General features: G+C 47.2%; 1 protein-coding gene across 1 annotated transcript in view; it reads right to left on the bottom strand.

Moving 5' to 3' along the window:
- Positions 1 to 4,389, bottom strand: part of SNCG (synuclein gamma) — a 29,396-nt gene extending 25,007 nt beyond the window's left edge. Inside the window, exon 1 of the mRNA XM_006112408.4 lies at positions 3,805 to 4,389. Within this exon, the coding sequence (XP_006112470.1) occupies positions 3,805 to 3,925 (121 nt within the window). The 5' untranslated portion in view covers positions 3,926 to 4,389. The remainder of the gene's footprint in view (positions 1 to 3,804) is intronic.
- Between the last annotated feature and the right edge of the window lie 8,895 nt (positions 4,390 to 13,284).

Raw genomic sequence — 13,284 nt, forward strand, 5'->3', positions numbered from 1 at the left:
TAGGTTCTTTCCACTCAGGACCACACCCAATGACTCAGCTGTCAGCTTCCATAAAGCACTGCATGCAATCTAATCTTCTTCTTCAGGCATGTACCCCTGCCAACAAGCGGCATCTGTTGGACTGCAGAGCAGTCAGTGGAAGCCGTCAAGTGGCACTGCTAATTTTTAACTTCCTTGCAGCTCGTGTGCCTAGAATTTCAAGTTCATCCCTTCCCTGCCCTACTTCTGAAAGGAATGAGCAATACGTACTATCCTGAAAGTCTGCCATTGGGGACGGAGGCACCAGTCAGAAGGGTTATATTCTAAGCAGGGACACAGTCGTGTGGTGAAGTGCTGGGCACTGAGGATAGGCATGCCCAGAAAGAAACAGGATGTGACCGGGCACGTTCGGTTCATGCAGGAGGCATTGGAGGTGGCCTTGCCATGTGTAAAGGTCAATGCAAGGGGTGTATTATGAGTGATGCATGGGGCCGGAGGATTTGGGCGTGTCAGAACTGCATTGTTTACTGAGAGCTCCTGGGTTGGAGTATCTAGTATTCACATGATACTGAACATACTTTTGTGATGACCATTGCGCTTTCCATGTTGCTTGCACTCCTGTGCGCCTTCCAGCTCAATACTGCAATAGATTCTCTGCTTGTGTAAATCAACGTCGCTCCATTGGCCTCACTGGAGTTTATGCCTATTTACACCAGCTAAGAATTTGTCCTGGGGTGGCGGCTGATCATGCAGTAACAGTAGGAATCCACAACAGCCATTACATTCTCCGGGACAGCGGTAGCATGGGCACAACATATTTCAAAAAGCTGTTAGATCTTTCTTTCGCACCTGGGTAGCCACATCTATTGGCAGAAAGGACCCCATTTGAATGGAAGCCCTCACCACCTCTGCCTGAAGTACATGGACAGGGGTCGTGGTCCAGAGATCGGCCAGACTACGACGACTGTGTAAGCTTCAGGAAGCTGAATGCTTCAGTAGATGTCACAGAACGAGCCATTTAAGCTCAACCATTTAAGCTGGTATGGACGCCTGGGCACCTGGAATGTGCGTGGGGACACGGAGACCCCACCAGTGCCGTGAAATGCAGCTTTCGATTCATTCGCCAAGTTACGTAAGAAGTTGACTCAAAACCAGACATCCCCCTCCCCCACCATTGTCCTTTTCCTGACCTCCTGAAAAGACTTTCACATCCCCGCGTGTGCCCACCGCCCAGCAGCTCCCTCCCTTCGGACGCAGGTTGCAAACTCAGTCTCTCAGCGGCAGGCACTGGGACGCGGGAGAGCAGCTCACGAGCATGGCATCGGGGCTGGGCATTTTGATTAAGCATCCCCTGGGCAGCGAGACAAGCAGGTGTTGGCTGCTGCAGTGAAAATGGGTGATGCACAGGCACGTACCGGGCATCCATCTCTTCGGCTCATGTAAACCGGATCCTGAGTGAGAAGAATTGTCTGGCAGTTAGCACCCCCACTCTGTGAAATCCTGGGCACCCTGGAAAGCTCTACCAGGCAGCACACCAGGGGTGAGGGGCCTTGTTTGGTTGGGGGCCACTGACCCATAGAAAACTCAGTTGGGGGCCACACACAAGTGAGAATGAGAAGGAAAAACAAAACCAACCCCCCCAGCTGACCTGGCCGTCAAGTGACAAGGAGAGAGATACTCCACTCCCCTTGGGCGCCCACCCCACAGGATGGGATCACGGAGGGAGGAGGGGAAGTACCAAAGCTCAGGGCTTAGCCCCAGAGCCGGATCAGCTCAGCTGGGGGCCCAGGGCTAGTAGATTTTGTTGGGCTCCCCTATGCTTTTGGGTGGGGCCAAAAGTGAGGGCTTCCGTGTGGGAAAAGGCTGGCGGGGAGCAGGCCGGGGGTAGGAGTGTGAAGTCGGGGGGGGGGGGGGGACGCAGGCTGCAAGAGTGGGCTGGAGGTGCGAGGCTTGGGAGGGAGGGAAGGTGCAGGAGGGTGCAGGAGACTGGGCATGGCTCTGCCCCGCCCTGCATCTGCAGGTCCCTCCCATCACTCCCATTGGCTGAGAGTGACAGGGGTGGATTCTGCAAGCAAAGTGCAAGAACGGAGCTTCCCAGTGTTGCTGTCCCCACAGGCAGGAGGGCAAGGGCAGTGCACAGAGACGCTGCCTTCCCCAGCCAGGCACTTTGTCTTGATTCAACCCACGAGGCTTATTCTCTGCCCCCCACCCCCTACCCCCCACCCCACCCCGCCCCTGGGAAGGGAGGAGAGCCCTAAGCCTCGCAGGCTGGACCAAGGCAAGCCACAGCCCATAGGTTCCCCATCCCTGTTGTGTACGCTCACCACCAGTCTGCTCTTAATAAGCACAGCGTCCCACAATGCTTTATTTAACCACGATCCTGCCCTGAGTGCCAGGGACTGGCCTCGATAAGCTGGCAAAGTTCCTTCCAGTTCTATGGTAAACAAGAAGGAGAAAAAGATTTTCAAAGAGTTTTCGAAATGGTTAAATACATAAGTCATGGCAGAAAACTCCAGTTTGTCTCATGACTCTGCAAAAATGAAAAGCAAATCAAAGGCCTGGGGAAATATGTGTAAAAATGCTAAATATTCTGGTGTGACCTTGCTCTGATCACCTAGGAAAAAGGAACTGGGTACCACAGCAATCCCCAAATTTGACAGCTGGGTGTGAGATTGCACAAATTCATGTTGTATTTACCAATTTTATTTATTTCTTTGTAGTGATGCTGTAATCTTAAAATTCTGCTTGGCATTTCACTTCAGATTAAAACGTGAATTGGTTATAAATTGCTAGATAATGACAGGATCAGCTGCACTGCATCAGTAGTTGTCTAAATCTGGGGAGGAAGATTTGCTACAGATGGGGTTTTCTGATTCCACTGCGTTTTGAAAATGCAAATCTAACTACAGTATGGTTTTTAAATGGTGACCATCTATGTCTAAGGCAATGTTAATGGAATCAAGAGCCTATTCTGTTTAAAAATCTCATCTTACCAACAGCCAACAGATACTACAGCAAGCCTCCCTTCTGAGAATACCGGGTTAAGAAAGTAAGGCTATACATAAGTGTTATACCAGCCCCCCGGGTTTGTTCAGCTGGATCATACCTGCACCTCCATCCAACAGTGCAGAGACCAGGTTTCAAGGGCAGTTTTGAAATGACCTCTGGAGGGTTTATGGGAATGAAGAGCATTTGTTATACAGGAAAGACATGATACAGCACCGAGTCACTGGACAGCACTGATAACGGTCTCTCTACAAATCAAGCAAGGGATTTTTGCATGGCAAATGTAAAGTGGGATAGAACATAAGGTGGAGGATTTCAGAATAAAATGAAGTGACGGTGGGAAAATAAGTGATTCCTACTAGCCTAACTTAATAAGTAGAAACAATGTCCGCCCTTAATAACCTCAGTCACTGGCATCTTTGGCAGGCAGGAGGTGAAGGAGGGATCACTGTACTCAAATGCTTGAAGAGCAAGTGACCTACCCTGAAATCAAAGAGTGAATAACAACTGTAATAGGCACCTGCCACCGGAGGATCTCAACATGCTTTCTGAACATTGCATTAACTCACATGCAGCAATCCAGCAACCCTACCCCACCCTGGGAAGTTGTGATGCAGATAGGGAAAATGAGGCACAAAAGATTTTGATACCCCAAGATTACACAGCGAGCTTGCGACACAGCTAGGGTTGGGAGCAGATCTCCTGCATCTCAGTCCCAGGTTTTGCCCACTCTCCAGTCCAGGTACTTCCATGCTTTCTGGAAAATTATTGATGTCATATTTCATGCTCAATTGTGTATTAAAAATAGTTCTCTCTTACCTACATACATCACACCCTCCTTGGTCTTCTCCGCAGCCTCGGTCACTCCCTGTTTGGTCTTTTCTGCTGCAGCCACCACACCTTCTTTCGCAATGGAGAAGCCTTTCTTAAAGACATCCATCTTCGTCTGCTTGCTTTGGGGCGCGTCGCAGGTCTGGGCCGAGGGTGCTGGTGACAAGCCCCCGAGGCACGCTGCGCTGTGCACGCTTACCCGTCTGGGGCTGCTGCGTCTCTCTGCGCCTTTGTCTCTGGCTGCCTTTGGCTCTGATTCCCCTGCGGGATGAAGACAGCGTGGTGAGCCACACAGCCCGTGACAGTTCTTATTGACGAGCTGCGCTGCGAGGTAGCCAATGCCTGCCCCTGGCTGATGCTGAAATATTAATGACCAAGATCTGCATGTCCAGAGTGAGGATGGGAAGAAAAAGGGGATGGGGGAGGAGGTAGGTTGAGGGCCTTTTTGGAAAATGTCCAGGTGATTAAAGCTTTTAAGATCTGCTGCAGTGCTCTCACTCAAGGACACGCTGCAGAGCCTCTCAGCTGGAGCGGGAGGATCTTAACAACCAAGCTCGAGGGAACTTGTGTTTTAAAAGCATAAATCTCTGAGGATACGGCGGAAAGAGCAAATGTGCTCCGAACAAAACAAGCCGTCAGGTTTCTTTTGCTGGCGGTTACCAGAACTCTCCCTTAATAAAGGGGCACAGCAAACAGCTCTGTGTAGCTTTTTTTGTGTTGCTGTAGACACGACTCAGCTGCTGCAGAATGATGCAACATTTTTACACAGGCATCATCACTCACAGGAGATGGGCGCGCTGTCGGTACTGTTGGGGGGGGGGGGGGAATCAACCTTTGATCTGACACTGGCTTGTGGAAAATCTCTTAGGCCACAGATAAAGCCTCTCCAAAATTAAGGCTCAGCTCTGCAAACCCCTAATGCATGGGCCTAATTTTACGTGTGAGAGTAATCCCATTGGGTTGAACTGAGCTACTCGTTTGTGCTTAAAGCTAGGTACATGTTTCAGTGCTTTGCTGAATCGGTTCTAAGTACTGAGTGAACCAAGTTAGTGGTTTCCTCACTGACAAATCGTAATTCAAAGAAACTAGATTTGACAGTAATTGTTTGACCATTTTCTAGCACAATGAAAAGTGCTGAGCAGCTGGCTTTATGGAAATTGAGGACCACATAATTTGTATTATTCTACTACAGTAGACTTCTGTTAATCTGGCACCTTTGGGATCCAGGGGGTGCTGGATTATCGGATATGCCGGAGTACCAGGGGGTACTCCAGCGGGGGGCTGTGACGGATCTACCGGGACCCACACTGCAACCAGCAGGGGGGGGAGGGTCAGCGGGGAATGGCGCAGCGAAGGGTGAACCCTCTGCCATTTTGCAAGGAGGCGGGAGAAGCCCCATGCAGCCGCTGGTGATACGCCAGTTGGGGCTGCAAGCGGTAGCGGCAGCGGACTTGAGGAAGCGTCAGGGCAGAGCAGCTGGGGTGCTGCCAGGTTGGTCCCGAAGTGCCGCCCCTTGCCTCACCCCCTCTCCTCTGCTTGCAGCCCCAGCTGGCCTGTAGCAGGCAGCTGCATGGGGCTTCCCCTGCCTCCCTGCAAAATGGTGGAGGGTTCGCCCCTCGCCGCACGGTTTCCTGCCAACCCCCTCCCAACCCGCAGCCGGACACAGTGCGGGTCCCAGCAGACCTGTCACAGGGGTATAATCCCCTTCCCCTCTACTCCCCTTCCCTTTCCCGGCCCGTGAGCATGCATGGGACTCACAGGATCTCCAATTGTCCGGCTGGCTAGAGCACTCCTGGGTTCCAGTTGGTGCCGGACTATCAGGAGTGCCGGACCACTGGATGCTAGACAATTGGAGTTTTACTGTATTAAGTTACACTGCTAATAAAATGTTATAAAATACCAACCCCTGACTGTTTAGTACTGCTGGCTGTTTCTGCCTTTTGAAATCAGACAGAGTGAATGCTAAATTGAGAGGCCTACTTACATTAAAGAAACAATACGCTGTCATTTTATGGGTTATAATGGTCTATATGTCGTTCATACCATAGTCTAAATAGGGACGGTTTTGTTATATGACTGGGGAGGGGTTCTATAGCTTAATCTTGAGACACAGAAAATCACACAGGGTACACAGTTCAAACTAGGGATGCAAATGTAGCCAACCAAAATTGCTAATGAAGCGGGGATTTAAATATCCCACACTTCATTAGCATAATCTCGCCTGCGCACTATTCTGCTCGCCAGCTGATTTGAACCAGGAAGTGCGCTCCGGGATGTGTTAGTGCGAATCAAACCCCTTGGTTTGAACTAACGTTACTCCTCAAAAAATGAGGTTTAAGGAGCTCAGGGGTACTTCACAGGAAGGAATTCCCAAATGCACTCCCCGGGCTCTCAAAGGGGTTTAGAATTTGGGTGACTTCAACAATACTAATCCAAGGCGCAGGAATCTGTGGCCTTGGGGAGTTTTTAATCAGAGGCCTTTAGTGGCAAGTTATTTTAAAGTCTGTTGTGGGCCCCCCGTCTTCTCCACTCTAAATGACATAGTGGGTACAGCCGCGACAGCTTCTCTTTTGGAAAGTCACTTCTAGTGGTGATTGCTTGGGCAAGAAGGGTATCTAAACTTCAGACTTTGAACAGCTTCCCTGTGCTGTTTCTTCAACGATAAGGTCAGGCTCCTCCCAGCCTTTTTACCCACAATTGGTGGAGTCACAATTTCACATCAACCAAGACCCGTTTCTGCCAGTCTTCTTCCCAAAACTGTAAGACAAGAGAAGACTGGTGTCTGCAGTCTATGGGTGTAAGAAAGGTGTTAGTCTTTTGTATTGTCAGGACAAGACCCTTCTGCAAATTGATGCAGCTTTTTGTGACTATTTAGGACAGACTTAAAGGGCCTCCAGTGTCAGCCCAAATGATCATGGTTGTATCTGGGCTTCTGGGCTTACTGTGAGCAAGCAGGAGGTCCTGCTTCCAACCCCGGGGAAGGCCCACTCAACAACAGCCCAGGTGTCAGCCGCTTTTCTGGTGCAAATACCCATAGCAGACATCTTCAGGGACATGTCATGGACATCAGTGCTCACTTCTGTGTCTCACAGTGCAGTTACCAAACAGGCCACAGATGATGCATTTCAGGAGAGCTGTGCTACAGCCCTTGAACTCTTAGCCTGCCTCCATGGACACTGTTGGTGCAGTGACATTGTATCGGTGTGCACTACCAGTTCTGTGTTGTCCCCTTTGGGTTCGCGATGGTGACCAGAGTGTTCACAAAAGTGTTCACAGCAGTAGTGGCCCAGATGAGATGCCATGGGTTTATGGCAGTCCTGTATCTGGATGACTGGCTCCTGGTGGGACAATCTTTCCCAGAAGTTGTCTCAGCAGTATAGTCTCTTCAGCACTTCCTTATTGTAACTGGAGGGTCTTTGAGATGGTTGGTTCCTCTTTGTATTCCACTGCCTGCCCACTTCCCTCTGCTTTGGACCCGATTGCATTGTGGTAGGTAGATGAGGAACTCACTTTGCCTCTGTACTCTGAGAGGGAAGCACGTAGGAGGAGACTGTGCATGTATGGATCAATGGTGCATTGAGCAACAGAGACCAAATAACAGGGTGGAATTTTAGCGTGAAATCTCTTCCCATAATGTATCTACGTAGCTCAATGGTGTGTGACGTCTAGTTTGGAGGATGGGCATGGAAAGAGAATCACATGTGCTTGTGGCCGACAGATGTCATTTGGCCAGCAGGCTTTGTGTACACAAAATATAGGTTGTGTCAGACTGGATCTTCTCTCTGCTGCAGCCAATTCTAGATACATTAGAGAAGTGGGAAAGAGCTCCATAGTGTTCACATCCCCTAGGAAAGAATCTTGCCTTACTTCTCTATCATTTTAAAATGAGATGAGCTGTTTGCATAGCTAACGAATAAATCAGTTATTCTTTCCCATGCAATGACTAGTACAAAGTCCAGCTACCATGCAGAATACAGGGCATGCATGCAAGAAGTGAAACATTCTGGGTACAGTGATCTTCATGCTTATCTTTCCACCAATATTTGTAAGAGAAATTTGGCAATAAAAGCAAAGCAAGAAGGCAGTGTCAATAATTTGCCATTTCCTGGTTTCCTGTGCTGCAAGACTTGCTGGGAGAACATGTTGCACTCTTCATGCTGTTCTCTGAGTCCATCTGCATAAGTTAACGGTTTCCTCATTTCCAGCTCTGAGAGGTGGGTAGGTACATGCATACTTGATCATAAGACAGAGCAAAAGGCAGCATTTTCCAGGCTTGGAAATCAATAGCTAATGAATATTTATTCCGTTAATGCCCCATCCTTACCGCTTCAATTATTCAATCTGTATGCAGACATCTAAAACCAAAATATGGGTTTCTGTAGCAATAAATGGTCTTTAAAACCACTCTTGCATTCAGAGTTTTTTAAAAGGCTAGCTCATTGTGCAAACCATTCATGTTTATAATCACAATTTATCAAGCACAATAGACTGAATTTCAGACTTACTTGGATTAATTAAAACATATGTATTTTTGAAAACCAGTTTTCTTTTTCCTTGTATAGTTTCCCCTTTTTTGCCATGTGCAAAGAAGAATTATTTTTAAGAATTTTTCCATACAGAGAAAAGCTCAGAATTTTACAAATCCCAGAAAGTTACTTTATTGTGAAATAATCAGTATACTTTGTAAGCACACACTATTATGAAATAAAGTGCCTTTTTACCCGCAGAACTGAGGGAGCTAATATGGAATAGGTTATTCCACAACAGCTATTCTGAACAATTTTCCTATGTAGACAAGCTCTTAGGCAAAGATCCTCTTCACCTCTGTTGATGGGGAGGCACACACCTCATTTTGGCCTTCAATGATCGATTTCCCAGTCTGAGGAGTACAAAAAATAGCCAAACAGATATTTTTAGTTTAGATCTTACAGTTCTAAAGGGATTCCACACCAAAGTTCTGGTTACATTCGATGCCGAAGAACTCAAGTACTTCTGATATGATTATATCCTTACCACAGTGCAAGGTAATCTGGGCGGGAGAAAGGAAAGGTGGTATCGTTAAGTCAGGTGTATCTGTATGTGAATGTTGCTCCTAACCTGGAATTCTGTCTTGATTGTAGCATTTGAAGTGGTCAGAGCACATGAAATGTTGCTAATGATCAGAACCACACAGGAAAGAACAAACAATCACCAGCTAAAGATCAATTCCTGAAAAGCAGATGCCATTGAAGTGAAAACTGAGCGGAGAGACTCATCTGAGAGGCGACAAACACCACCCTATACCGAAAGCCTACCAACCGCTATGCTTACCTGCATGCCTCCAGCTTCCATCCTGGACACGGACACACCACACGATCCATGGTTTACAGCCAAGCACTGAGGTACAACCGCATATGCTCCAACCCCTCAGACAGAGACCTACACCTACAAGATCTTCAACAAGCATTCTGTAAACTATGATACCCACATGAGGAAGTGAGGAGACAGATTGACAGAGCCAGATGTGTACCCAGAAGCCTCCTGCTACAGGATAAGCCCAAGAAAGAAACCAACAGAACACCACTGGCCATCACCTACAGTCCTCAGCTAAAACCTCTCCAACGCATCATTAGTGATCTACAACCCATCCTGGACAATGATCCCTCACTTTCACAGGCCTTGGGAGGCAGGCCAGCCCTTGCACGCAGACAACCTGCCAACCTGAAGCATATTCTCACCAGCAACTATACACCGCACCATAATAACTAACTCAGGAACCAATCCATGCAACAAACCTCGGTGCCAACTCTGCCCACATATATACACCAGCAACACCATCACAGGACCTAACCAGATAAGCCATACTGTCACTGGTTCATTCTTCTGCTCATCTACTAATGTAATATATACCATCATGTGCCAACAATGCCCCTCTGCTATATACATCAGCCAAACTGGACAATCCCTACGTAGAAGAATAAATGGATACAAATCAGATATTAGGAACGGCAACATACAAAAACCTGTAGGGGATCACTTCAATCTCCCTGGACACACAATTGCAGATCTAAAGGTAGCCATCCTGCAACAAAAAAACTTCAGGACCAGACTTCAAAGAGAAACTGCTGAGCTACAGTTCATCTTCAAGTTTGACACAATCAACTCAGGATTAAACAAAGACTGTGAATAGCTAGCTAACTACAAAAGCAGCTTCTCCTCTCTTGGTATTCACACCTCCAGATCAGATACTAGAAGTGGGCCTTATCCTCCCTGATTGGATCCTCCTCGTTATCTCTAGCCTGATTCTGGCCTGCATATTTACACCTGCCTCTGGAAATTTCCACTACATGCATCTGACCTAGTAGGTCTTTGCCCACGAAAGCTTATGCTCCAACACTTCGGTTTGTCTATAAGGTGCCACAGGACTCCTCACCGCTTTTGCAGATTCAGACTAACATGGCTTCCCCTTTGATACTTTTTATCACCTAGAATCCTAGAACCGGATGGGACCTCGAGAGATCATTGAGTCCAATCTCCTGCCCTCACGGTAGGAACAAGCACCATCTAGTCCATCCCTGATAGATGTCTATCCAACCTGCTCTTAAATATCTCCAGAGATGGAGATTCCACAACCTCCCTATGCAACTTATCCCAGTGTTTCACCACCCTGACCGTTAGGAAGTTTTTCATAATGTCCAACCTAAACCCCCCCGCTACAGTTTAATCCCATTGCTTCTTGTCCTATCCTCAGAGGCCAAGCAGAACAATGTTTCTCCATCTTCCTTGTAACACCCTTCTCCACATGGTTCAAATTTCAGGTAGGATGACAGTTCAGTCTGGCTGAGTTGGACAATGACCAAGAGCCATTCAATGGCTGTGAGGTGGCCTTTGTGAGGATAGTTGGCATCAGTCCAGTTCTTGGTGGGCAGGTGTCCGTCATAAAACCTACTTTCACAATGGCTGTCCTTGTTGGCAAACCCAAGGGATGAATAGATGTGGAGACTGAACTACGCTTCAATCACTATGCATGGTCCTACTGGGCTGCTTCAGATGCCTCCAGTCAGTGTAGGCAGTTTGCAGGTATCATGTTCCAAAATGGGAGCTCTTACCTGCTCCTCTAGAGCAGGGAGAGAATAAATCTGAAAGCCCAGAGCTGGCTGCTGGAAATAGGAAGCAGCAGGTGAGTTATGCTTCCTATTCCAAGTCCCAGAATCAAGACAGCCAAGACTAAAATGGGATTAATATTAAGTTTTGTTAGTAAGAGTGCATGTTTTAATAATTCACACACATCCTTTATACATGGTGGCTGTCCTTGTTGTGCCAGGTCCATAAATAGATCGCAGTCTCCGGGACAGTCAATGTTTCAGCATCTTTTGTAAGTATCATAACAAATGTGTTTCATTATTAATATGCAAATGGATGTGTAATCCCCATGTTTTGGCTGCTTCATTTCTAAGCAGCATATCTTAAAAGCTGCATGGAATAAATTTTAATACCCTAAAGAGAAGAGATGAGGACTAGAGACTCCAAAGCAGTTATAGGACACAAATTCTTCCATTTACTCGGTGTGTGATATGTCTAATCTGAGGAGAAGGATTGAACCGATGAGACAAGAGTCAATGTAATGCAAGATAAGCTTCATGGGGTTTTGAAGTAGGTACCAACTGGAACAATAATTATTAGCTGCAGCCCAAAATCCTTCCTTTAGAACCCATGTTATTATATAGCAACTTTGCTTTAAGAGCCTTCATGTTTGGTTCTGTTTTTTGTCAACAAAGGGATTCAGCTGACACATATACATAATGCATATGTCACTGGTGTACAAAGTACCTTGAACATTGACAGTGACTTATAATACAAGTACATTTGTATCTGGACCGTAGCTCATGAAATAGTCGCACATTGCCAGTGAGGTAGGCAATAAGGGGATGCCCTCAAACATGAAGCCCAACAAAAAGACAGGAAGGCGGATGCTTGGTACTTTTAGAGCTGCAGATCTAGAATTTTACCTTGTGGTTTCATGTCTCTGGACATGCATTTTCTCATGTCTGTTTTGCACCACGTACCTTCTGGGTGCTCAGGTGCTGTTGGCTGGCCATAGTGCTCAGATCTACTGGGGACTCAGAAGGCTGACAGGCAGAAAATGATATTTCTCCCTTCAGTCTGGTTACTACTGTCAAGTAGAAAGGGAGGCAGTCAAAAAAGAGAGATGGCCAAACTCAGCCCAAAGTGGGTTCAATTCCATTAATTCCAATGGTGGACCCTTCCAAGACCATCTGGAAGGCTGGGGGTAGAGTTAGGACTCTATGCTCCCTACCTGTAAGCTGCTCTGGAATGGATCAAACAGGTTCACAAATCACCTACCAACGGACACGCAGAATTCTTGTATGTCAATTCAGTGCATGACCTAACAATTCGGAATCCAAATATGCACCAGCGCACCAATCTTGGACGGTTTTCTGTAGCGGCTTTCCGACAAATTCTATCCTCAAACACAAGAGGGTTTCGTACTGCAACCCCCCACTTCCCTTAAAGTACTAGCATAATCCACTCAATGATTATGATTAAAGTCAACATTTGCCAACACTTCTGATGCAGCGATAATCAAGATACCGTAGATGTTGCCATTTCTAAGTAGGGTGACATGTGCCAGGATCTCAGTCGCTCCTTTCTGGTAGCTGTCAGCAAACATGCTACTTGAACACACAGCAACACATCATACACGGTCCATCCTCAACAGAGGTGCAAAGAGAGGAGCTCCAGGCCGGGATTTTCAGACGTGCTCAGCATTGGTGCACCTGTGTGTTGCACTTTGGTGGTCTGTGCTGTCAGCGTTTCAGCTTTGTCTGGTCAGGGTTCTTGGGGTTGTCCTGGCGCGCTCCTGACAGGACCTCTACTCCATCGGTGATGATAAACTTTCGGCTGCATGTGTAACTATCAGTGCTGCCTTTATCTAGAGTGTCAGACATCGTGCACTTGGGTCAACACAAAAGATCTCGGAGAGCCCCCGGAAACAACAGATGCAGGAAAGGTTTGAAATCAGTTGAGCAGGTTTATTGTCAAATGCGAAGCTCTAACAGTTGGCAACAGAGATCCTACAATATTACATCACTACACCATTGGCCCACATTGACATGGTACCAACACCGAGCAGGCCCATTGCCATATAACAGATATTAACAACGGTTAGTCAGAGTTAAGCCACTGTGCATTCTGTAAGGCTCAGGCAATGACACCTGCTGTTTAGGAACCTAGTGCACCACCCCCCAAGGTCAGCTGGAGAGCACCCTTTGCAGTGTCCTTTTGTAGACAGGTAAAAACAACTGATATCACTTCTTTATGTACCAGGTTGTTACCCTCTGTTGCCTAGTTACCACCCTCACCTTGTGCAAGGGGGCTTACCTTCTATTCATCATCCTGTCAGTTTCGACATAGTCCTGAACTCAGATCGGTATGTGCATAGCTTCTTGTACCAAGACATTCCTTACT

The sequence above is a fragment of the Pelodiscus sinensis genome, chromosome 8 (assembly GCF_049634645.1).
Source record: "Pelodiscus sinensis isolate JC-2024 chromosome 8, ASM4963464v1, whole genome shotgun sequence".
Lineage (NCBI taxonomy): Eukaryota > Metazoa > Chordata > Testudines > Trionychidae > Pelodiscus > Pelodiscus sinensis.